Here is a 22729-nt window from a genome sequence, read left to right as displayed (position 1 = left end):
CGTCTTTTCATGTGGCCTAACATTGTTCTTTATCACCTTTCAGAATGATTTTTGCTTTCTATTTTGATCCCTTGATATTAAAAAGCCACAAGCCAGCTATTCATTGTTCATGAAGGAAAAAAAATCAAAGAAGAGAAACAGCAGGAAATGGATAATTCTCCATTAAGCATGTTCCAGGTCAGTGGTCATGTCCTGTCTTTTCCTAAATATTTTATAGTTTGATTGCAAGCCTTTAAGTTTCTGATTCTGATTTTTTTTTTAAGTTGTGTTTTGAAAATTGGAAACAAGCAAAATCACACACTGCGACTAACCAGATACAGAGACTATATAACTCAGTATACTTTTATGCAGTTTTATAGTAGTCATTGGGAACAGAAGCTCTGGAGCCTCTGATGTGATTTTATATTTTCACTATCAAATGTATCTTTATGAACTGATCTACCCCCCCCAAAAAAAAAACTGTGACAGAATTAGAACTAGAAAAGCAGTTAGCTTATATCCTTTCACATAACTGGTTTTCATTACCTGAGTTCAGTCCTACCTCAGCCCCTGATATTTAATCTTTCTTGTTCTCTTTTCTTCGTTTACTATAGTAGACACATATACATTGTTTCCATATACATATACAATTAGATTCTGCATATGAGGGAAAGTGTCATTTCGTCTTTGTGATACTGTGTGACCTCATGTAATCTTAGTCCATCATTTTTTTTGCAAGTTATTATTACATTTTTCTCTTCCCCTAATATTCCATTTTATATGTATAACATTTTCATTATCCATTCATCTGTTGATAGACAGGTTAATCCCAGTACTTTGCTATAGTGAATAACGTAGCAGTAAACATCTCTAGAGTGGGGTGTGGAATTTTCTGTGTGTTCCCAGGAGGGCAAGAGCTGAGTTACAGGTTAGTTCTATCTTTAATTTTTTCAATAGTCTTCAAACTGATTTCCATTTGAGTGTATTAGTTCACACACACACACATCAACAGTGAATAAGGCTTCCTTTCTCTCCACATCCTCACTAACGTTTGTTTTCAGATTAGTTGATGACAGCCATTTTGCCTGGGGTGAGGCAGTATTTTAAAGTAGTTTTAATTTTATGTCCATGATGGCATTTTAGGAATCCTGAACACTTTTTTTTTTTCTTTTTTGCCATATTCATTGATTGGCAGTTTTATTTCCTTGGCATTTAATTTCTATAATTCTTGGTGAATTTGAGATATGAGCTCCTACCCAGCGTGCTGCTGGTACAGATCCTCTCCCATTCTGTGGGTGTCTGTGTGCTCAGCTGATTGTTTCCTTTGGTGTGCAGAAACATTTTATTCTCAGTAGTCCCACCTGCTGATACATGGGGTCGGTTCCTGTGCTGTTGCTGTTCTTCCTATTCAAAAAGTTCTTGCCCATCCCAGTATCCTGATGGGTATTTTCTAATTTTCAGTGTTTTTGGTTTTAAATGAGATTTTTGATCCATTTTGAATGGAGTTTTGTACAAACTGAAAAATAAAAAAATTTTTTTATTCTCTTACTTGATCTAGTTTTGCCAGCACCATTTGTTGAAAAGGCCATATTTTTGTCAAATACTAAGTAGGTATAGATTTATAGTTTTCTTTCTGGGTACTCTATCTTATTCTGTCCTTTTTTCTGATTTTTTGACTATACCAAGCTGATAGCCATACAATGTAATACCAAAAATCCTCACCTATAGCACTTCTTTTTATTCTGTCCTTCCAAGATGTTTTTTTGAGGGCAGATATCCTACATGAATTTATGACCAGTAATTTTAAAATATTTTCATTTTGACACATTAACTGAAAAATCTGTTGATGGCCATTCAGTGTAGAGGATGGACTGTATCCTTATATCTTTTTTTCAATTAAAATATTTATTTATTCATTTATTATAAATTACAGTTTATCCACTTCATATCCCAGCTGTACCCCCCCATCCACTCCTAATCCCACCCTCGCTCCCTCATCTCCTCCCATGCCCCTTCCAAGTCTACTGATAGGGGAGGTCCTCCTCCCCCTCCATCTGAACCTAGCCTATCAGGTCTCATCAGGATTGGCTGCATTGTCCTCTTCTGTGGCCTGGTATGACTGCTCCTCTATTAGGGGGAGGTGATCAAAGAGCTAGCTACTGAGTTCATGTCAGAGACAGTCCTTGTTCCACTTATTAGGGTACACACTTGTATCCTTACATCCTATTGAGTGAGTGTGGAGTCTGTAACATTTCCTTGGATCGTGGTTATGAATATGCATATTGAAATACGTGGACTAGTTGTCAAAATATCAATGTATGGAATTAAAAGAGACTTACATCTTAGTTCTTAATCATAAATAATACTTGGTTTCTACTAGTAAAGATTTAAGCACACTGTAGAGTGCTGATCCTGGCAAGCATGTGCGGCTGGATTATGCCCTGAAACTGATGTTCTTGAGTGTACACTCAGATTGTAGTCTATTTGTATTTCTCTTTGATGTTCAACATGGTTGTGGAGATGTGTCCATGTGTTTGTTGATACTTCATATTTGTTTGTTATAGGAGAATTGCTGCTCACATCACTCACCTCGTTAGGAAGCTCAGCGGTAACTTCCCACAGTAGAGATCAGTCTATTTTTGTTTTTTTTAATTTTTAATTATCTTTTTTTGCCCCAAAAAACATCCCACCATGTAAAACACTTGGGCTTGGACTCATTAGGTAGAATTATGTATAATGCATCAGTAAAAATGTCTTGAGGGCATTGACTGGTAGCTGTCCGTAAACTATCATATTTGATAGAGAAGGACTTTCCCATGATTGCTTTGCTCTAGTCACTTTTTGTTTGAATGTCAGCTCTCTGTTCTTGTCCTGAAGCTGCAGTGTTCTGAAATTGTTATTTGTCAATGGTGACTTTTGTATATTCTTAGGAAAATTTTAGATTGTACCAAGAATAGTTATTACAAATTTTTTCTATCTGCTTGTTAGTAACCCAAATTTTTTTTTTAAAGATTTATTATTTATACAACATTCTGCCTGCCTCCCAGATCTTACTATAGATGGTTGTGAGCCACCATGTGGTTGCTGGGAATTGAACTTAGGACCTTTGAAAGAACAGCGACTGTTCTTAACCTCTGATCCATCTCTCCAGCCCCCAAATATTCTTATAAAATTAATTCCATAGACTACTTGAGTTTATATGTTAGTGTTAAAATTGTCAGTATTCAATGTTGTTACAATCTTTGCTATTGTGGGAAAAAACCAAAACTCTACTTAATGTTCAGTTATAAGTTCTGCTTTCTGTACCTACCCCTTTGCTGTTGAATACTGTGGCATTGGACCTGGAATTTAAAAATCCACCCTGAGCCTGTTAGAATAGAATCATGTAAGGCCCAAGTACTGACAGGATTGATTCAGTGTCGGTTTTCTGTTATGATCTTCAGGCACAGCATTTCCAAGCACAGTTCCTTATCCCAAATTTTCCTTCTAAATGTACACTGTAATCCTGTAGGACATAAATATAGCATCCATAGCATAGAGATAAACATGTGCAAGCCTTATGTCTTGTTTCAGGTATAGTACTTGTAAACCTGTTCTGTCATTCGGTTGTCACAGAGTTAGAACATTGATTATAAAATGTGACTATATTGGGAATCATCTTTTTTTTTTAATTTTTTGATAATTGTTTTCATTCATCTACATTCTGTGTCCTTATATCCAGTACTCTGCTCTGTAACACATGGTCAAAACATAATTTTCTGTTTCAGGGTCTGTTGACATTCAGTGATGTGACTGTAGACTTCCCCCAGGACGAGTGGGAATGCCTGGACTCTGTTCAGAGGGCTCTGTACATTGAAGTGATGTTGGAGAATTACAGAAACCTGGTCTCTGTGGGTGAGGACATTTTGCTTGTAGAATTCCTAACTCGTCCTTTGTATGTACTGACTTTGTAGGTTGTAAACTCTATTAAGCCAGCATGCAAAAAACAAAACAAAAACAAAAAAAAAAACACCCAGAAAACTAGGGAAAGTTTGGTACTAAAAAAGAACTTTTTCAAGAGGCCCACTTAAGTAAGCAAGAAAGACAGAGGATGCTCCTACTCTGAATAAGTACATGGTAGAGAGATAGGAGACAAAGAGAAGCGAGGTGGTTTGTGTACTATGAAGACAGGCAGAACTGAAGGCATGATTGCAGTGAGGAACAGCCTAATGTGAGAGGCCTCCACTGCCACCTGAGGCCATGGTGATACCTGGACCATGGTACCTCTGAAGGCTGTTTCTGGGTCCATGGCTCAACTCCAGCATAAGTCTGTCTGTGTCTGTAGCCCTGGCAGATGTCCAATGTCTAGACCTTGTGCCTTATTGCAGCTAAATTATCCTGACTTGCTACTATTACAGTGTACAATTTTATTTGACTGCTGACATCAGGTTGGAATAATTGTACAAATAAGTCTAAGGTGAGCCCATGAGGTAGCAATATTCTCGAATTGCTTTCCTTGAATATATGTCTTTATTACATTCTCCATTGTCTTGGTGGAGAATATACAAAACATCCTAAGAGTCAGTGTACAGAGTAGACTTGAGAATGGCCATATAGAAAAGTTAAGAGACATAGCAGTGTACGGAGCTCAGACAATGGAGGATAGAAATAAGCAATAACTGCCCATGAATGCCCTACATCAAATAATCTAGAACCTTGGATATCTGGCAGAATACTTGCTTTTCGTCCATTACTTTTGAAGAATCTAATGCCTTAAGAAAAAATAAAGAAAGAAAAGAAACAAACCCTTTGATGCTTTCAGGTTGACTTAAAAGAAAACTTAGGAAACAGTCATTTACTTTTGGAACAAACCCTATTAATTTGACTTGTACTCTTTTTCAGAAAACTACTGCATATGTGATAGAGTCCATCAACATGTGAAGACTGAAAAGGAGTCTTGTCAGTGTAATGAGCTTGGCAAAATGCTTCATGACCCCTCCAAATGTGCACTTTATAAAAGTAGTGAAGCTACAGAAAACTCTAATAACTACAGATACAGTAATCACAGGGATGCTGCTATTGACTCATCAAACACAGATCCATTTAAAAGCATGCACACTGGAGAAGAACATTGCATATCTAAAGACTGTGAGAAAACGTTAACTTTGTGTTCCAACATTACTCAAGATCAGAGACACTACCCTGCAAAGAAAGAACAGAGACAGGAAGAATATGATGACCATGTCACCTCTACATACAGTCTCATGCAACAAACAAACTTCACTGGAGAGAAACCATATCAGTGTGGGAAATGCAGGAAATTCTTCAGTACCCCCTCAAGCTTCTCTGTACATCAGAGAATTCATACTGGAGAGAAGCCCTACAAGTGCCACGTTTGTAACAAATCCTTTACCCAGTGCAACAATCTTAAAACACATCAAAGACTTCACACTGGGGAGAAGCCTTACAAATGCAAAGAATGTGGGAAGTCATTTCCTCAGTTGTCAGCACTTAAAAGCCATCAGAAATTGCATACTGGAGAGAAGCCTTACAAATGTAAGGAGTGTGACAAATCCTTTGCCCACTGTTCCAGTTTTAGGAGGCATCAGAAAGTCCATGCTGCTAAGGAACTTTATACTTGTCAAGAATGTGGCAAGATCTCATACCACCTTTCACACTTTAGAAGGCATTTCAAACTCCATACTGGAAAGAAGCATTACAAATGCAACGAGTGTGACAAATCCTTTACCCACTATTCATCCTTTAAAAGGCATCAGAAAGCTCATTCTCTAGAGAAATTTTACAAATGCAAAGAATGTGGTAAGTCCTTTCTTGAATTATCACATTTTCAAAGGCATTACAGAATCCATACTGGAGAGAAACCTTACCAATGTGAGGTATGTGACAAATCCTTTACTGTGAATTCAACTCTTAAAACACATCAGAAAATTCATACTGGAGAGAAACCTTACAAATGTATGGAATGTGACAAATCCTTTACCAAGTGTTCACATCTTAGAAGACATCAGAGTGTTCATACTGGAGAGAAACCTTACAGATGTAAGGAATGTGACAAATCTTTTACTGAATGTTCGACTCTCAGAGAACATGAGAAAATTCATACTGGAGAGAAACCTTATAAATGTAGAGAATGTAACAAATCCTTTATCCAGCGTTCAAATCTTAGAATACATCACAGAGTTCATACTGGAGAGAGACCTTACATATGTAAGGAATGTGGCAAGTCTTATACTAAGTGTTCAACTCTTCACACACATCAGAAAATTCATACTGGAGAGAAACCTTACAAATGTATGGAATGTGACAAATCCTTTACCCAAGACTCACATCTTAAAACACATCAGAGAGTTCACACCGGAGAGAGACCTTACAGATGTGAGGAATGTGACAAATCTTTTACTAGGTGTTCCTACCTTAGAGCACACCAGAAACTTCATACTGGAGAGAAACCATACAAATGTATGGAATGTGACAAATCCTTTATGCAGATTTCAAATCTTAGAAGACATCAGAAACTTCATACTGGAGAGAAACCTTACAAATGCAAAGACTGTGACATATCCTTTACGCAGATTTCAAATCTTCGAAGGCATCAGAAAATTCATACTGGAGAAAAACATACCGTTGTAAATAATGTGCTATAACCTTTAACTGGTATTTCCTGCTTACGGGTTACAACAATATTAGTAACAGAATCATAAATAAATAAACTTGTAAAAGCCTTTAATGAAGGGTTTAAATCTTAAAAATATAAGTTTATATTAAAATAAAATTCCCTACGTGTAACTGCAGGGAAAGCTTTTATTTCTTTTAATGTGTATGAGTGTCATGTCAGCAAGTATGTCTGCGCTGTGTGTATGCCTGGTACAAGTAGAAGCCAGAAGAGTGCATCAGGTCCACTGAAAATGGTAGTACAGACAATTCTTCATAGCTGTTTGTATGTTGGGAATTAAAACACTGATTCTCTGGAGGAGTGATTACTGCTCTTACCCACTGAGTCATCTCTCCCACCCCTGGGAAAAGCTATAATAACAAATTAAATTAAATATATTAAAAAATATTTCTCTTATCCAACATTTACACATTCACAGTAGTGCCAGGTGAGGTGGTGTACACCTTTAATCCCAGTACTCAAGACAGAAGCAAGGTCTCTGTGAGTCTGCAGCCCTCCTGGTCTACATAGTAAGTTCCAGGACTGCCATAACTGCATCAACCCTGTCTCAAAAAAGAAAAAAATATATAATAAAGACAAATTGTAATAACATAAAAAATATAACAATGGCCTGTAATTATTTTATACATCACTAAGTTCATATTTCTGAGAAACCATGTAGAGGTATACCATATATAATCTCCATGTCTTACTATTCATTGAAAATTATATCTCCAAATGTATTAAATTTGACACATCCTTTACAAAATAGTGCTAAAAATGCAGAGATAAAATCATGAAAGAAAATGCTCTAATAAATTCTCATCTTTTATTCACCTTTAAAATCATCATACTAGAGTCAGATGTTACAAATGCCAAGAATGAAACAAACTGCAAAGAGATAGGCTGAATGTGGTGTCACTGCACTAACCACATACAGCTTAGAAGTCTCCAGAGGCTAAGGCTATGGTGATGCATGCCTTTTATCCCAGCACTCTGGACCCAGAGCCAGGTGCATCTGTGTGAGTTTGCAGCCAACCTTGTCTACAGTACAAATTCCAAGTCAGCCAGGGCTACACAGGAAACCCCAGTCTCAGGGAAGGAAGGAATGAATGAAAGGAGAGAGGAAGAGAGCAATCCCTGTGACATGCAGAAATTCATTTTAAATTACTGATAGGGAAGTATTTACACTCTAATAAATACAGCTGCCACTAACAGCCATTAGAGCCTCATGATATTAAAGGAGACTCCGGAACTCTCCATCAGCCGTGATGACATGGTAATTGCCTCATTCTTAGATAGTTGCTTTTTAGTTCTTTTTTGAACAGTTATAAGTCTCTTGAATTACCCACTACCAACTTTAAGAGGAGACTTTTTTTCACCAGGGTTAAGAATAGTACAAATTGATAATTATAAATGAATATTTAGATGGCAAGTTAGCAATATGATCATTAACGAAACAGTGGGTTCTTTGCTTGGATCTGTACTTACAGAGCTTTGTTTTTAACCATGGTATGAATTCCTCTATGAAGCATGCCTCGAATTCATTCAAGAGAGGTTAGTTACATCGATACACAATAGTGCCACTGTTGTACCAGTGCACATATCTTGGCTAGTAGGTTGTTATTATAAGATGCATAATCCAGGGGTAAGTAAGACCATGGCATCATTTTTCTGCTACCAGTCTGCTCAAGAACTTGCAGTGCTACAAAAGCTAGCCAAGTGGGAGAGTTTCCTTGTAAGTTCAAGATTGCTTGTCTTATCCTGCAACCAAAGTGTTTCATGTCTTCAGCAACAGCATGTGCTTAGGATGGCCATGCAAAAGGACTGGCAATGACCTGGCTTTTTTTGGGGGAGGGGTTAGGGTTGCCTCTGGGGCATCCATGACCAGAAAGTCCTAGGCAGATACCTAGTAGCTGGTACAGAGAGTTCCATGTAATAACCTTGGCATCTGGGAGCAGCATTATTTACCCATGTGTGATGCCACTGTTCAAACTCTTTAAAATCGTATTTTGTATTAACTGTAAGTTAGTGGGAAATCATAAGGCTTCTTTAAACATCCTTCTTTTTGATTCACCTACCCACTCATCCTTCCTCCCTGCCCCCATCCCAAGTTAAACACTTAGCCTACATTATCTAGTGCCTCATTTTATAGCACATGTGAGATATATATCCCCTCTTGGCTGTTTTTTACTTGAGATGGAAAGTGATAGGGTCTTGTGTAGCTTCCTCATGGACAGCTCATTTGAGTTGAGCTTTTAGCAGCTCCCTTTCCTCCCCACTATTCCACTACGTATTTGAATCATGCACCTCGCATTCCCACTATCTACTTTCATATCACCTATATTCTACTCTCTACCCTCTCTTCTTGCATCTCTCCACTACTGGTCCATTTCTGGTGTCCTGACTTCTACATGAAGTCTTAATAGAACACATATCAATCATGGTATCTACTTGATACCATTTCCTAGATAGTGTGAATAAAGCAGCAGTGCATATGATGGGCAAGAGCTCATTGGTAAGATGAAAAATCCTTGGAGCTTGTGTCTGGGAATGGTTGTATATCAACTTCCTCTGATATTAAACCCCTTCCAACTTGGAGAAAGCTCCTTAAAACATAGGATGATAAAGCAGAACAAAAGGAGCAGAATTCTGTAATGGAGTATGATAGATTTAATCCTGCAGAGAAGCTCAGAAATAGACGACTTAATAGCTTCAGGAAGTCCCAGAAACTGGCAAGATTCACTAGGGCCCTGCTTCCTCAAGCATATAGAATTGCTAAGGACTGCTGACACGGTCAGACAAGCTGAGGTGCACAGAAGATGCCCAGCCACAAAGCAGACACCAGTCAAGCTGCCTAGACCAGATAAACTGTCTGGAGGAGGTACTGAGTGGCTTGAAAGACACACTTCCACCCTCAGGTGAGCTGACTACAAGCTGTGCAATTATCCCCAGGTTTTCAGTTTCATTAGCCATCACCTTCACAGACTGACACAGCTCTCATCCACCCACGCTCACCCATACTCTTGTAAGGCATCCCAATAAAACTCACTGGTCCACTGGAATTTGGAGATGACTCAGCGGTTCAGACACTGTCTTCTTCAGAAGACTCACTTTGAGTTCCCAGCACCCTCACATGGGCACGCAATCTGAAGCCTCACCAGTGCACACAACTCCAGGGCATCCAGTGTCCCCCTTAGGTCCCTTCAATTACTAGAAACACATATGGCTCATAGATATACATGCAGACAAAATACCCCCACAAAAGAAACCACATTGGTTCATCAAGTTGGACTTTGTTAGTTCCTCAACATTGATTTGTCATTTATTTCTTATCTGTGATAAGTAGATGGTTGTCTTTGTTTCTACAGTAGTGCCACAGATCAGTTCTGTAATTGTGTCATACAGATGGTTTCCTTTTTCTATCTTTGTCTGTCTGTCTGTCTTTAGAACATATACAATGACTTTCAAGGTTGATTCTTTAGTTCTCCCACAGCGGTATTTGGCCTCCTTTCCCCACGTGTATGCCAACGTTAGTTATTTCTATTCCTGATGAATAGAAATGGAGTATGCCACTGAACTTAGTGGCAACAAGATAGCTTAAAGGAGCTCTTGTCTGCATTTCATTGGTAGGTTTAGAAACTTGTTTGTTTTTATTTTTTCTTCGGGTTTGTTGATAATTTTGTTTGTTCATTTGTTTTATTTTTGTTCTATTTTTTTGTACTTTGAACTTTTTGAGATAATAGCATAATTACAACATGATCCTTTTCCCTATCTTACTGCAAAGTCCTCCCATATATTCTTTCCTGCTCTCTCTTGGGTGCTCGTTTCATTAATTGTTATTGTAGGTATAACTATATATGTATAATATTATGTATGTGTATATAATAGATGTATAATTGATAAACATATATTCTTAAATATAACCTACTCTGTCCATATCACCTTACTTTTATATTTTTTCAATTAATCGGTGTGCTCGTTCTGGAGGATTCTCCTACTGCCAGCATTTGGCAGTTGACAGTAGTTCTCTGTGTAGGATTGAGATTTTGTGGGCTTTTTCCCATCCACTTTGGCATGTCCATTGTTGTCCTGGTTCAGTTCCTGTTTGGGCGGTCATGTTTGTGAGATTTTATGGATGTAGCTTCTGGCGTTACTAGGAGAAACAATCTCACAGAAAACATGCTAATCTTCTGGCTCTTACAATATTTCTACCCCATCTTCAAAATGCTTTGGAGATTGATCCATTGTGTGTGGGCTTCACAACTCTTCATTTTTATAGTGGCAGATTTTTGTAGTTGTCTCTACCTGTTACAAAGAGAAGTTTCTTTGATGAGGGAAGAAGACTACATTTATTTGTGGGTACAAGGAAAAATGTTTAGATTATGCTGATATGGTGATGTTGGTTCTCCTCCACAATTCTTGACTTCACCAGGACTGAGCAGGTAGCTCGGTTCCAGAACCGGTCATGGTTTCCCTTTTGCTTAGAGTTTCTTACGTTTCATTAGAAAGCTGTTAAGTGTCCACTCTTGCACCTTTAGGGTTATCTTCCCAAGATGACCATTGATGTAGCTCGTAGGCATCATAACTGGGTAGGACTGTTCATTATATTCCTCTCTTGGATGGTACCATTAATGCTATTTCTCAGGGAGGAGTTGGCTTTCATTTGAAACAGATGTCTCCGTGTATTGCCAGCTGTCCTAGACTCCCTAGGTACACAAGGCTGGTCTTGAACTCAGAGTTCTCCTTTTTTCTACCCTCTGAAAGCTAGGATTAAAGGCTTTCATGATCTTGCCCAACTATAGATAACTTTTTATTTTCATGTCTTGAAAATTACCCAAGTTAACAGCATAGCCTACTTGGTAGTCATTTACTTTGTGACCCACCAAAATTAACCAGAGCCATCTGTGAGCCATATAGGTTTGGAGCTATATGTTAGAGCTTGATAGGTTCAGCAGAGGAAAACTAATGGCAGTGATTTTTTTCTCCTTCTAAAATCTACCCATACCCAGCATCTGAGAGGTAAAGGGTGGGATGTTCCCTTTTCTAGACTGATTGTGGTCTTCTGTGAGACCATTGCAGGTAAGTGCCATTGTTTTTGGTTACTGATTACAGCAGGCTTAAAGAATCTAGCCCTTCATCTTCTTTCCCTTATTTCCTTTCCACCCCTTCTTCCTCAGCATTCCTAGAGACATAGATGAAATGTTGTAACTGACATTTTTAGGGTTGGAACCATAAACCTTACTTATTTTCTGCATCAAGAAGAAGAGAAAGAAATAATTTTGTATTTTATCTCAAAACACCTTTAGCATGAGTCACAAAAAATAAAGTTGTTTCTGAGTTAGTAAAATTACAAGACCACCATCTTTAGTGGTGAAAGTACAAGACCACCATCTTTAGTGGCATGAATTCAGCCCTGGGCTGTTAGCAGTGGGTTGACCATTGAGTTCTTGGGACAGTGTAGAGAGCCATTGTACTGAGGTGCTTTTACTCTGACTTGAAAAGGGATTATGGGAGCAAATGGGGCGACTAGTTTTCTACTGGAAGCCCTCTCAGACAGATCCATGTGTAGTGTGTTGGTTTATTAATTTTCTTTCAGTCTTCACTCCCCACTCAGGAACTGTTCGACTCTCTACAGAGCTTTTATGGTCATAAAAATCAGATTAAAAATAGCAAGATGTTTTGTCTATCTTGAATGTATAACTTTACCATCTTCAATATGTCTTGGTTTTAGATTATTGGTCATTGGGTATGTTTAAAATCTGTAATATAAAGTTAACTTATTTAAAACCTAGGGTTGGAACTGTTCCAAACAACAAATGGACATTACTCATATCCTAGAATTTGGAAAACTAAAATATGTTTAGGTAACAATTGATACTTTTTCAGGACTTATCATGGCAACTCCCTTAGCAGGATAATCCAACAAACACGTTATAAGTCTTTGCGTAAAATGTTTTTCTATAATTGGAATTCCTTCCATTGTAAAGACTGATAATGGCACTGCATATATTAGTCAACCTTATCAGGTTTTTCTGCACAGATGAATATAAGTCATAAAAACAGGTATTCCATATAATCCTGAAGGCCAAAATATTGTGGCGCATGCCCATGGATTTCTTAAGAATCAATTGCAAAAAATAAAAAGGGGGAGTCATATCCCCAAATCTTAATTGTGCTCTCTTTATTTAAATTTTTTTTACTATGGATATACAAGGCCATTCTGCAGCTGATTGATTGTGGCACCCTAATACCAAAGATAATTATTCCCAAGTGAAATGGAAAGATCCAATTACTTGAATATGGCAGGGCCCCAACCCTGTATTAATATGGGGAAGAGAGCATGTCTGTGTTTATCCACAGGACGCAGAAGGAGCCAGGTGGATCCCAGAAAGGCTGGTGAGATTTGCGGGAGATGTTCCCCGGAAAGAGGATGTTCCTGCTGCTGACCATGGTGAGTTCTGTCCTGATGCTTGGGCTTATGTATTGGGCTTATGCTCCTGACCCACCTTTGTTTCGTTCTGCTCCTGGGAGAAGATGTTATGCAGAGAAACCTCTTAGATACAATGTGACTGGACTTGGTTGATCTGGTAATCAGGACAATATGCAGTTGTAACCTACTGTGTGTGTGTGTGTGTGTGTGTGTGTGTGTGTGTGTGTGTTGAGACTTGAACCCTGGTCTTTTGGGAGAGCAACCATTGCTCTTAACCACCAAGCCATCTCTCTAGACTCTTGAAAAGATGTGACAAAACATTCATCTTGTTTAACATTCAAAAATTTATAATAATGCCAGGCATAGTGGTACTCACCTTTAATTAGAACACTCAGGACACAGAGGCAGTGGGATTTCTGTGAGTTTTAGGCCATCCTGATCTACATAATGAGTTCAAGGACAGTCAAGACTACATAAATCCTATATCAAATTTTTTATAAGGTCTACAAAATAAGTTATCCAGAGAAACCCTGTCAAAAAAAAAATTACTCTGTCTTGTAGCCAAAGTGCGTGATGACTTCAGCAACACCATGTACTTACATGACCAAGCCAGAGCACTGGCAAAGTTGTGCTTTGTTTTGGGGCCTCCCTGAGGAGGAAGTTATAGGCAGATGACTAGTACCTGGTACAGAGAGTTCCATTTAACAGCCCTGGTGTCCGGGAGCAGCATTATTTACCCGTGTGAGATACCTCTGTTCAAAGTTTTTACATTTTCATTTACTATTAAACTTGCAAGATAGTAGGATTTCATAAGGCTCCTTCATACAGCCTCACTTTTGGTTAGCACACTATTTTAGCCTTTTTATTGTTGTGAAGAGACACCATGGCCACACCAAATCTTAGAAAGGAAAACATTTACTTGGGACTCGCTTACAGTTCAGAGGTTTAGTCCATTACTGTCATTGCAGGAAGCCTCAGACATGGTGCTGGAGGAGGTGCTGAGAGTTCTGTGTCTGCATCAGGAAGCAGTAGGAAGAGAATGACAGACTGGGTGAGACCTCACTGCTCACCTCCTAATGACACACTTCCTCCAACAAGGCCACACCTAATAGTGCCACTCCCTATGGCCAAGCATTCAGACACATGAGTCTATAGGGGCCATTCCTGTTCAAACCACCGCATCCCACTGCCTGGTCCCCATAGGCTTGTAGCTACATTATAATGCAGAAAGCATTCAGTCCAACTTCAAAGTCCCCATAGTCTCATTACAAGCTCAACATTGTTTAAAACTTTAAAGTCTCTTCTGAGATTCATACCAATCTCATAATTATAATCCCCTCTAAAATCAAAACAATAAAGCAAATCACATACTTCCAACACATAATGGTATCATATACATTACTGTTCCAAAAGGGTGGAAAAGGAACACAATGAGGAAATAGTGGTCCAAGACCAAAACCCAGATAGACAAATTTCAAACTCTGTGTTTCCATGTCTGATGTCAGGGCACTCTTCAGATCTCCAAATCCTTTTAGCTTGACTGCAACACACTTCTCTCTCTTGGGCTGGTTCCACTCCCCTGTTAGCAGCTCTCCTCAGCCGGTATCCCACGGCTCTAGCATCTCCAACATTTTGGGTCTCCAAGACAATTTAAGCTTTACCTCAGCAGCTTAACACAGTGGCCTTTCCTGACACATGTCTGGCCTCAGTGGAAGGAAGAAGATTCCATAACTCCTTTCTTCTACCTTTAACTCTAAAGCTGGAGCCACGTGGCTGAAGCTGCCACGTTCTGCTGCTTGCTGGGGCCGGAACAGGGCCCCCTCATAAAATTACATCTAAACTAGCTTTCTGGTTTTGATGGTTTCTTTAATTGTCTAAGCTTGGCTGTCCTGGAACTCACTCCATTGACCAGGCCTTAAACTTTGAAATCAGCCTACCATTGCCTCCCCAGTACTGGGATTAAAGGTGTGCACCACCACACACAGCTCTAAGCTTTTCTTTAATTCCTTTTCACAGATTGGAAGCTTAGCTGGATGGGAGCTTGCCCTGAGGTCACCAACCCCTTTTTTTTTTATCAAACACCAGGCTTTTCTTTATTCCACTTATTTCCTTGAACTATTTAGCTCCATTCCACTTCCTAATGCTCCTTTTCTCCTTGAATTATCCATTTTTTATTTTTCCTTGCCCAGTTTGCTCATTTTCTTTATGGATCTTAAGCGTGAACACTAGTAGCCACCCAGCAGAGTCTATAGTGAGCTATTTCAGAATCCCTCTGCCAGTTCAACTAATCCTTAATTTAGCCTCAGGAAGACTTTGTAGATGAGCAAAGAACAGCCACACTCTTTGTCAAAATACCATAAGAATATTTCTAGTCTATATATTAAATTCTTCCGCTATGAAATCTCTTGACCCAGGACTTCACAATTTAAATCACTCTCAGCACCACTGTCTATGTTTCTACTAGGATGGCCATTAAACCCCACTTAAACTGTTCAGTTGCTTCTCTCTCTCTCTCTCTCTCTCTCTGTGTGTGTGTGTGTGTGTGTGTGTGTGTGTGTGTGTGTTTCTTCTTCTTCTACTTGTTTGTTTTTTGAGACAGGTTTTCTAGCTGTTCTGGAACTCTTTCAGTAGACCAGGTTGGACTCACACTCACAGCGATCTGCCTGCCTCTGCCTCCAGAGTGGTGAGATACAAGGATTGCTCCACCACCACCCTGCTCAGTTGCTTTTCTAGTCCACATTCCTTGAAACAAAGGTGCAATCAGGCCTACCACAGCAATATTCCATTCAGTCCCTGGTACCAGCTACTGTCTTAGTTAGGATTTCTATTGCTATGGAGAGACACTATAACCACACCACCTCTTACAGAGAAAAACACTTAACTGGGGGCTGGCTTATAGGTTCAGAAATCTAGTCCATTGTCTTCGTGGCAGGAATCATAGTGACAGGCAGGCAGATACAGTGCAGAGGGAACTAAGTTCTACATCTGCATCAGCAGGCAAAAAGAAGAGAAGGCTGCCCTGGGCATGACTTCCGAATCTGAGACCTCAAAACCTTCACCCCGGTGACAACACCTTCTCCAACAAAGCACTCTTCCAATGGTGCCACTCCCTATGGACAAGCATTCAAACCCACGAGGCTAGGGGGCCATTCCTATTCAGACCACCACAATCACCCCCTCCTCTTCCTTTCTTCCCGGCCCCATTCCAAGTTAAACATTTAGAACACGTTGTCCAATGCACCATTTTTTAATATTATATGTGTTCTACCCTCCACTTTTATTATATTTTAATGTGGTTTGCAAAATGATAGGGTCCCATGTAGCTTCTTCGTGGATATGTCATTTGGGTGGACCTTTTAGCAGCCCTCACTTTTCCCCATCACCCCACTACATATTTGAGCCATCCTGCCCCCAGTATACATACTCTCTAACTTTATATTAGCTATATTCCAATATCCATCCTCTCTTCTTACATCTCTCCACTAATGGTCCTTTTCTTACTTTCTACACATAATTGTACTTACACACTCACACACATGCACACCCTTTAAGCTAGGCCCCATATATTCAATTATCCGTGTATCAGCTGATGGATATCTAAGTTGATTCCATATCTAAGATACTGTTAATAAAGTAGCACTGATCCTGATGCGCAAGTGCTCAGAGATAAAATGGAAAGGCCTTAGAGTTCATGCCCAGGAGAGCTTAATGTGTATCAGAGTCCTCTGAGATTTAACTTTCCAATCTTGGAGGAAGCTCCAAAACACAAGATACCAAAAAAGAAGAAAAGATACAGGATGCTCTTAGGTAACCGTGCCAATGCTGGGACCCTGTGATAATGTTCCTCACATTTTAGAGATTGCCAACTATAAAATCATTTTCCTACTTCACAACTGCAACTTTGCTGCTGTTATGCATCGTAATGTAAATATCTGATGTGTGGGATATCTGATGTGTGACCCCCAAGAGGTTGCCACACAAGAGTCAAGTGCTACTTCTGTAAGGGGAGGTGAAATACTCCATCCTGCATAGACAGGCCCAAAGCTCAGAGACAGAAAACTTAATAGCTGTAGGAAGTTCATAAATGATAAGATTCACTAGCCCCCTGTTGCCTTAAGCATATATAATTGCTAAGAAGTGCTGGCACCGTCAGACAAGCTGAGCTGCACAGAAGATGCTCAGACCAGCCACGAAGCAGACACCAGTCAAGCTGCCTGGATCAGACAGGACAAGCCAAGCTGCATGGAGGAGGGAGTGAGTCGATTGAAAGACATACTTCCACCCTCAGATGGGCTGTCTGCAATCTGTGCAGCAACACCCAGTTTTCCAGCTTCATTACATCACCTTTACATGGTAATGCAGCTGTCACTGAGTCACCCACAGTGAGTCACCCCACAAAAAATCTCCCTGGTCACTGGACTTTAGAGATATCCCAGCGGTTAAGAGCACTGTCTGCTCTATAGAAGACTCACTTTGAATTCCCAGGACCCTCACATGGGCACACAATCTGGAACCTCAGCTCCAGGGCATCCAATGCCTTCTGGCCTCTGCAGCCACTAGGAACACATGTGGTGCACAGACATACATGCAGACAAAACACCCCTAACAAAGCAACCATATTGGTTCGCCAAATTGGACTTTGTTTCTTTATCTGGGATAAGTAGATGATTGTCATAGTTTGCACAGGAATACTGTCACACATCAATGCTGTAATTGGGTCACACAGAAGTTTTCTTTCTTTAGTTTATCCTTTTCTGTGGGGAGTATCTAGAGTGGTTACAAAAGTTGGTTCTCTACTTCTAGCTCCCACAGCAGCGTATGATGTCATTTCCCCTCATTTATGGCAGAAATAGTTAGCCTTTATACGCCTGATTGTGGACACTGTAGCTAGAGCAGCACGGAGGCTTAAGGAGCTCTCGTCTGCATTTCCGTGAGAGGTATATAACTTTCGTTTGTTTGTTTGTTTGTTTCAGTTTTACGGTGGCTTTGTTGTTGTTCTGCGACCATTTACTTTTGTTTTGCTTTGCTTTGGTTTTACATTTTTAATTTTGAGTTTATTATATAATTAGAACCTTTCTCCTTTCTGTTCCTCCTGCCAAATTCTCCCATATATCCTCCCTGTTCTCAAATTCATGACCTCTTTATTAAGTGTTATTACATACATCTATGTCTGTTGTATAATTCCAGAAGAATCATTGTATCTAGGATAAATATCAGAATTTTCTAGAAGTGCTTAAACCTTGAAGAAATATTTGTAGAAAGAAGTGATTGTTTTCTATGATTTATAGAGTTGTTTTTCTGGAGGAGCTTTTTCATACAGCCTTTGCATAAATTTGGCCACAGACAGTCCTGGCACATCTTGCATTCCAGTAATGCAAGATATGCCAGGACTGTCTTGTGACTAAATTGCACAGAACATCTTGCATTACTGGAGACTGCAAACAGTGCACAATACAGACTAAGGTTGCAGAGGTGTGATGTTTTCTTTCACAAAACATACAGGTTAGATCAGGGGTTTTGGTATGAGGAACTTGTTTTACACACAACTTTGATTGTCCACGCAAGTTCACACACTAACATATGTCTGTGTATATACATATATCAGCCGTATAATATTCCTTGCATATATGCTTTCAAGGCTGACCATTTGGTACTGAGTAACCAGATGGTGCACTCATCCCTGGGTGTAACTATCCTCTGGCTCCCAGAGTTGCCCAGTGGCATATAATCCATGTAGGGTTGAGGTCTTGTGGGGTTTTCCCCATCTGCTTTGCCAAGTCCCTTGTTCTTGATTTTGTTCAGCTCACACTTGGGGGGTCATGCTGTTCAGATTTTACAGACATAGCTTCTGGTGTTACTAGGTGTGATGGCTACTCGTGGTTGTTGACTTGACCACATCTGGAATGAATTACAATCCATAAATGAAGGGCACACCCACGAGAGATGAATTTTGCTTGTTTTGAAATGAGTGATTCCTCTTCTAGTCTGAACTTGGATGTAGGAATCAGGCCTTTGGTCCAGCTCTAGTCCCTTGAAGATACACCTTTAATGTAGCCTCACCTTCTGCTGGAGGCTACAGAAGAGCACGGGAAGAGAAAGCTTTTGCTTGTTGCTTGCTTGTCCTTGCCTGGCTAGCACAGCCATTCCTGTACTGGCATTGGAGGCTACTTCATTGGAATTCCAGCATATACTGAAGACCAGCTGAGATACCCAGCCTTGTGGACTGAACAACTACTGGATTTTTGGACTTTTTATTCACAGCCTGGAATTCATTCCAATAATTATATCTATGTGAGAAAGAATGAACAGTATAGAATAAACATTCATTCTATAAGTTCTGTTAGTATAGAGAATCATGACTAATACACCAGGAGACACACTCCCAGCAAAATCCCTGTTCCTCTGGCTATTACACCTTTCTGTCCCTTCTTCAAATATATTACTTAAGCCTTAGAAGCAAAGGGTTTTTGTTTGTTTGTTTGTTCTTATAGGTGTATCCATAGGGCCTGGGTTCCAAAACTCATTTTGATTACTTGTTCTTTTTTCATAGAGAAATGTCCTTGTGGAAAGACTAAGCTTATCTGTGGGTACAAGGGGAAACATTGAGAATCTTGTTATAGATTATGCTGTTATAATAAAGTGGTGCTTGTTTCTCATCCAATGTTCATGACTTCACCAGCACTGAATAGTTAGCTAGGTTTTCAGTACCAGTCATGATTTCCACAAGAAGACACAAACAAAGCCAAAAAATCTGGGCCCAGGGGTGCCTGCAGAGACTGATGCATCAACAAAGGACCATGCATGGAAAGGACCTAGATCCCCTGCTCAGATGTAGCCCATAGGCCGCTCACTTTCCATGTGGGTTCCCTAGTAAGGGAAGAGGAGACAGTCTCTGACATGAACTCAGTTGCCTACTCTTTGATCATATCCCCCTGGTGGGGGGACCTTGCCAGCCCACAGAGGAAGAGGAGCCAGGCAGTCCTGATGAGACTTGATAGTCTAGGGTCAGATAATAGTGGAGGAGGACTCCCTTTTTAGTGGACTAGATGAGAGAGATGGACAAAGAGGGAGGGAGGGTAGAACCTGGAGCAGATGAGGGAAGGGGCTACAATTGAGATATAAAGTAAATAAATTGTAAAAAAATAAAGAAATAAATAAAGTAAATGAGAAAAAAATGTCTTTAAGTCCAATACAGAGCTCTTTCCTTTTGCGGCCATTGCTGGGTCGCAGCTGCCAAGATGAAGTCCAATCCCTTTGTGACCTTTGACCGAAGCAAAAACCGCAAGCGGCACTTCAACGTGCCTTCTCACATCCGGAGGAAGACCATGTCTTCCCCTCTTTCCAAAGAGCTGAGACAGAAGTATAATGTTCACTCCATGCCCATTCGAAAGGATGATGAAGTTCAGGTCGTCCGAGGACACTACAAAGGCCAGCAGATTGGCAAAGTGGTCCAGGTGTACAGGAAAAAGTACGTCACCTACATTGAGCGAGTACAGTGGGAAAAGGCCAACGGCACAACAGTCCACCTGGGCATCCACCCCAGCAAGGTGGTTATCACCAGGCTAAAGCTGGACAAAGACGGCAAGAAGATCCCGGAGAGGAAAGCGTAGTCTCGACAAGTAGGAAAGGAGAAGGTCAAATACAAGGAAGAAACCATTGAGAAGATGCAGTAGTAGAGGCCTCTCACACAACTGTCATTAAAGACTGTTTCAGTAAAAAAAAAAAAAAAAAGTCCAATACAGAGCTGTTGGTTGCCACCAAGGAGAGCTTTGCACCCTTGCACCTTTATAGTTATCCTGCCATGATGATCATTGATGTGGTACAAAAGTATTGTACCTGTGTAGGACTATAGGTTGGCTCCCTCCATTTGGAGCTTGCTTGGTGCTTCTGTGTGGAGAGATGCTTGTTTGTCAAGCTGCTTTGTTATTGAGTATGAAGACATGTTTTCACCCTGGCCTTCACCTTGAGACAGAGATAAGAGGATGTTCCACCAAGTTCCTTAAAACTTGTTTGTGTGACCTTGGACCATATCTGCTTTAGGGAAGTAGTTTAAGAAAACAAGTGTGCCAGTTCCATGAACTTCTTTCTTGTATTGATATGACTTGCACTTGCTTTGCCTATAAAGAGGAATTGTGGAATAAACTTGAGGCTGTAGCATTACTGACAGCTCTCTCAAGCTGATCCCATGTGACATGCTTTAATTATTTCAATCCTCACACCCACTCAGGTACTGTTCAACTCTGCCAGCAGGCTCCGGTACTCCTGGTACCATAAAAACTATTCCTCAGGGAGGAGTTTGCTTTGTTTTGAGAAAAGATTTCTATGTAATGCCAGCTGTCCTAGACTCTCTATCTGGCCCAGACTGGCCTTGGACTCAGAGTCCCCCTTGCTTCTGCTTCCTGAGTGTTGGGTTTGAAGGCTTGTATGACAGTGCCCAACTAAACATGACTTTTTGTTATATGTCTTTGTTTCTTTCTTTTTTTTTTTTTTTTGTCTGTAGAGACAGAGTTTTACTGTGGAACCTCTGCTGACCTGGAGCCCACTCTGTTGCCAAAACTGGCCTTGTACTCACAGAGATCTGCCCCCCAGCTTGTGATGTCTTGACAATTACTTGAGAAAAATGAGTTAACAAGTGGACCTTATGTTAACTGACATTAAAAACCTCTATTGCATTAAGTTGGAAACTTTAGTTGAAATAAGTGAGTTTCCAGGTTCATATCACACACCAAATATAAACATTAAATAAATAATATGAGCAAGACTACAGTGGCAATGTGAGTGAAGCAATTATAAAATACTACCCTTAACCATAACCAGAATGGCAGGATTTGATCAAAGAAGTTAACAGCAAAGCTACTTAACAATTAATGCTCTAAACACAGACCAGCAAGACTTCCTGATGATTCCTATTACCTGCTACTAAAAGAAATAATACCCGGGCATGGTGGCAAGTGCCTTTATCCCTAGCATTCCAGAGGCACAATATACGGATCTCACTGAATTCAAAGGCTGCCTCTTAAAAAGAAAAAAGAAAAGAAAAAGAAAAAGAATCCCACCAGATACTGATACAACCTAAAAGAAAATATATCCTGATGTGGTCTATAAATTTTGAGCTGGGCATGGTAGCACGTGTGTTTAATCACAAAGATAAACGGAGAATCCCTGCCTTGAATGAATGAATGAAGGCATGACCTCAGCCAAATTTTCTGTTATTAGCTATTCCACACTATGAATATACACACAAAATATATGTGTGTGTGCCTCAAATACTGCACACTCTCTCCTTCCACCGCTCCACTATCCTGGTACACAGTTCCAAACATCACTCTATTGTTTTCGTATCTATTTAAATTGCCTTGAACCCACTGAGAGTATCCAGATCTATTTATGAGGCTGTGAGTTTGGAGATATGTGTTGGAGCCTGGTCGGCTCATCAGAGGATAACAACTAAAGGAAGTGACTCGTCTTCTAAAATCTATCAATAGCCAACATTTGGGAGGTAAAAATTAGCTGTGCCCTTTCCTAGATTAATTGTGGTCTTGGGTTAGCCCAAGGCAGGTAAGCACAGTTGCTGTTGGCTACTGATTACAATAGCTGTATAGAGTCTAGAGAACAGCATGTCCTAGGCTTTCCTCCAATTTCCCTTCTTATTTCCTAACCATCTC

The 22729-nt window shown here is 40.0% G+C and overlaps 2 protein-coding genes across 2 annotated transcripts; both read left to right on the top strand.

The window, feature by feature from the left end:
• The first annotated feature begins 91 nt into the window (after positions 1-91).
• On the top strand, positions 92-6783 carry LOC110553731 (zinc finger protein 54-like). Its single transcript, XM_021645821.2, is given in 4 exon segments — positions 92-118; positions 121-177; positions 3747-3873; positions 4861-6783. Coding segments are annotated over 4 exon segments (1956 nt in total). The 5' UTR covers positions 92-109; the 3' UTR covers positions 6624-6783.
• A 13503-nt stretch (positions 6784-20286) lies between these two features.
• On the top strand, positions 20287-20745 carry LOC110553729 (large ribosomal subunit protein uL24-like). Its single transcript, XM_060380618.1, has one exon. The coding sequence runs from the start codon at positions 20303-20305 to the stop codon at positions 20672-20674; it is 372 nt and encodes a 123-aa protein (XP_060236601.1). The 5' UTR covers positions 20287-20302; the 3' UTR covers positions 20675-20745.
• The last annotated feature ends 1984 nt before the right edge of the window (positions 20746-22729 follow it).

This window comes from Meriones unguiculatus, chromosome 1 (assembly GCF_030254825.1).
Source record: "Meriones unguiculatus strain TT.TT164.6M chromosome 1, Bangor_MerUng_6.1, whole genome shotgun sequence".
NCBI lineage: Eukaryota > Metazoa > Chordata > Mammalia > Rodentia > Muridae > Meriones > Meriones unguiculatus.
Note: the sequence above shows the minus strand (reverse complement) of the source record. Positions and strands in the feature narration are given on the sequence as shown.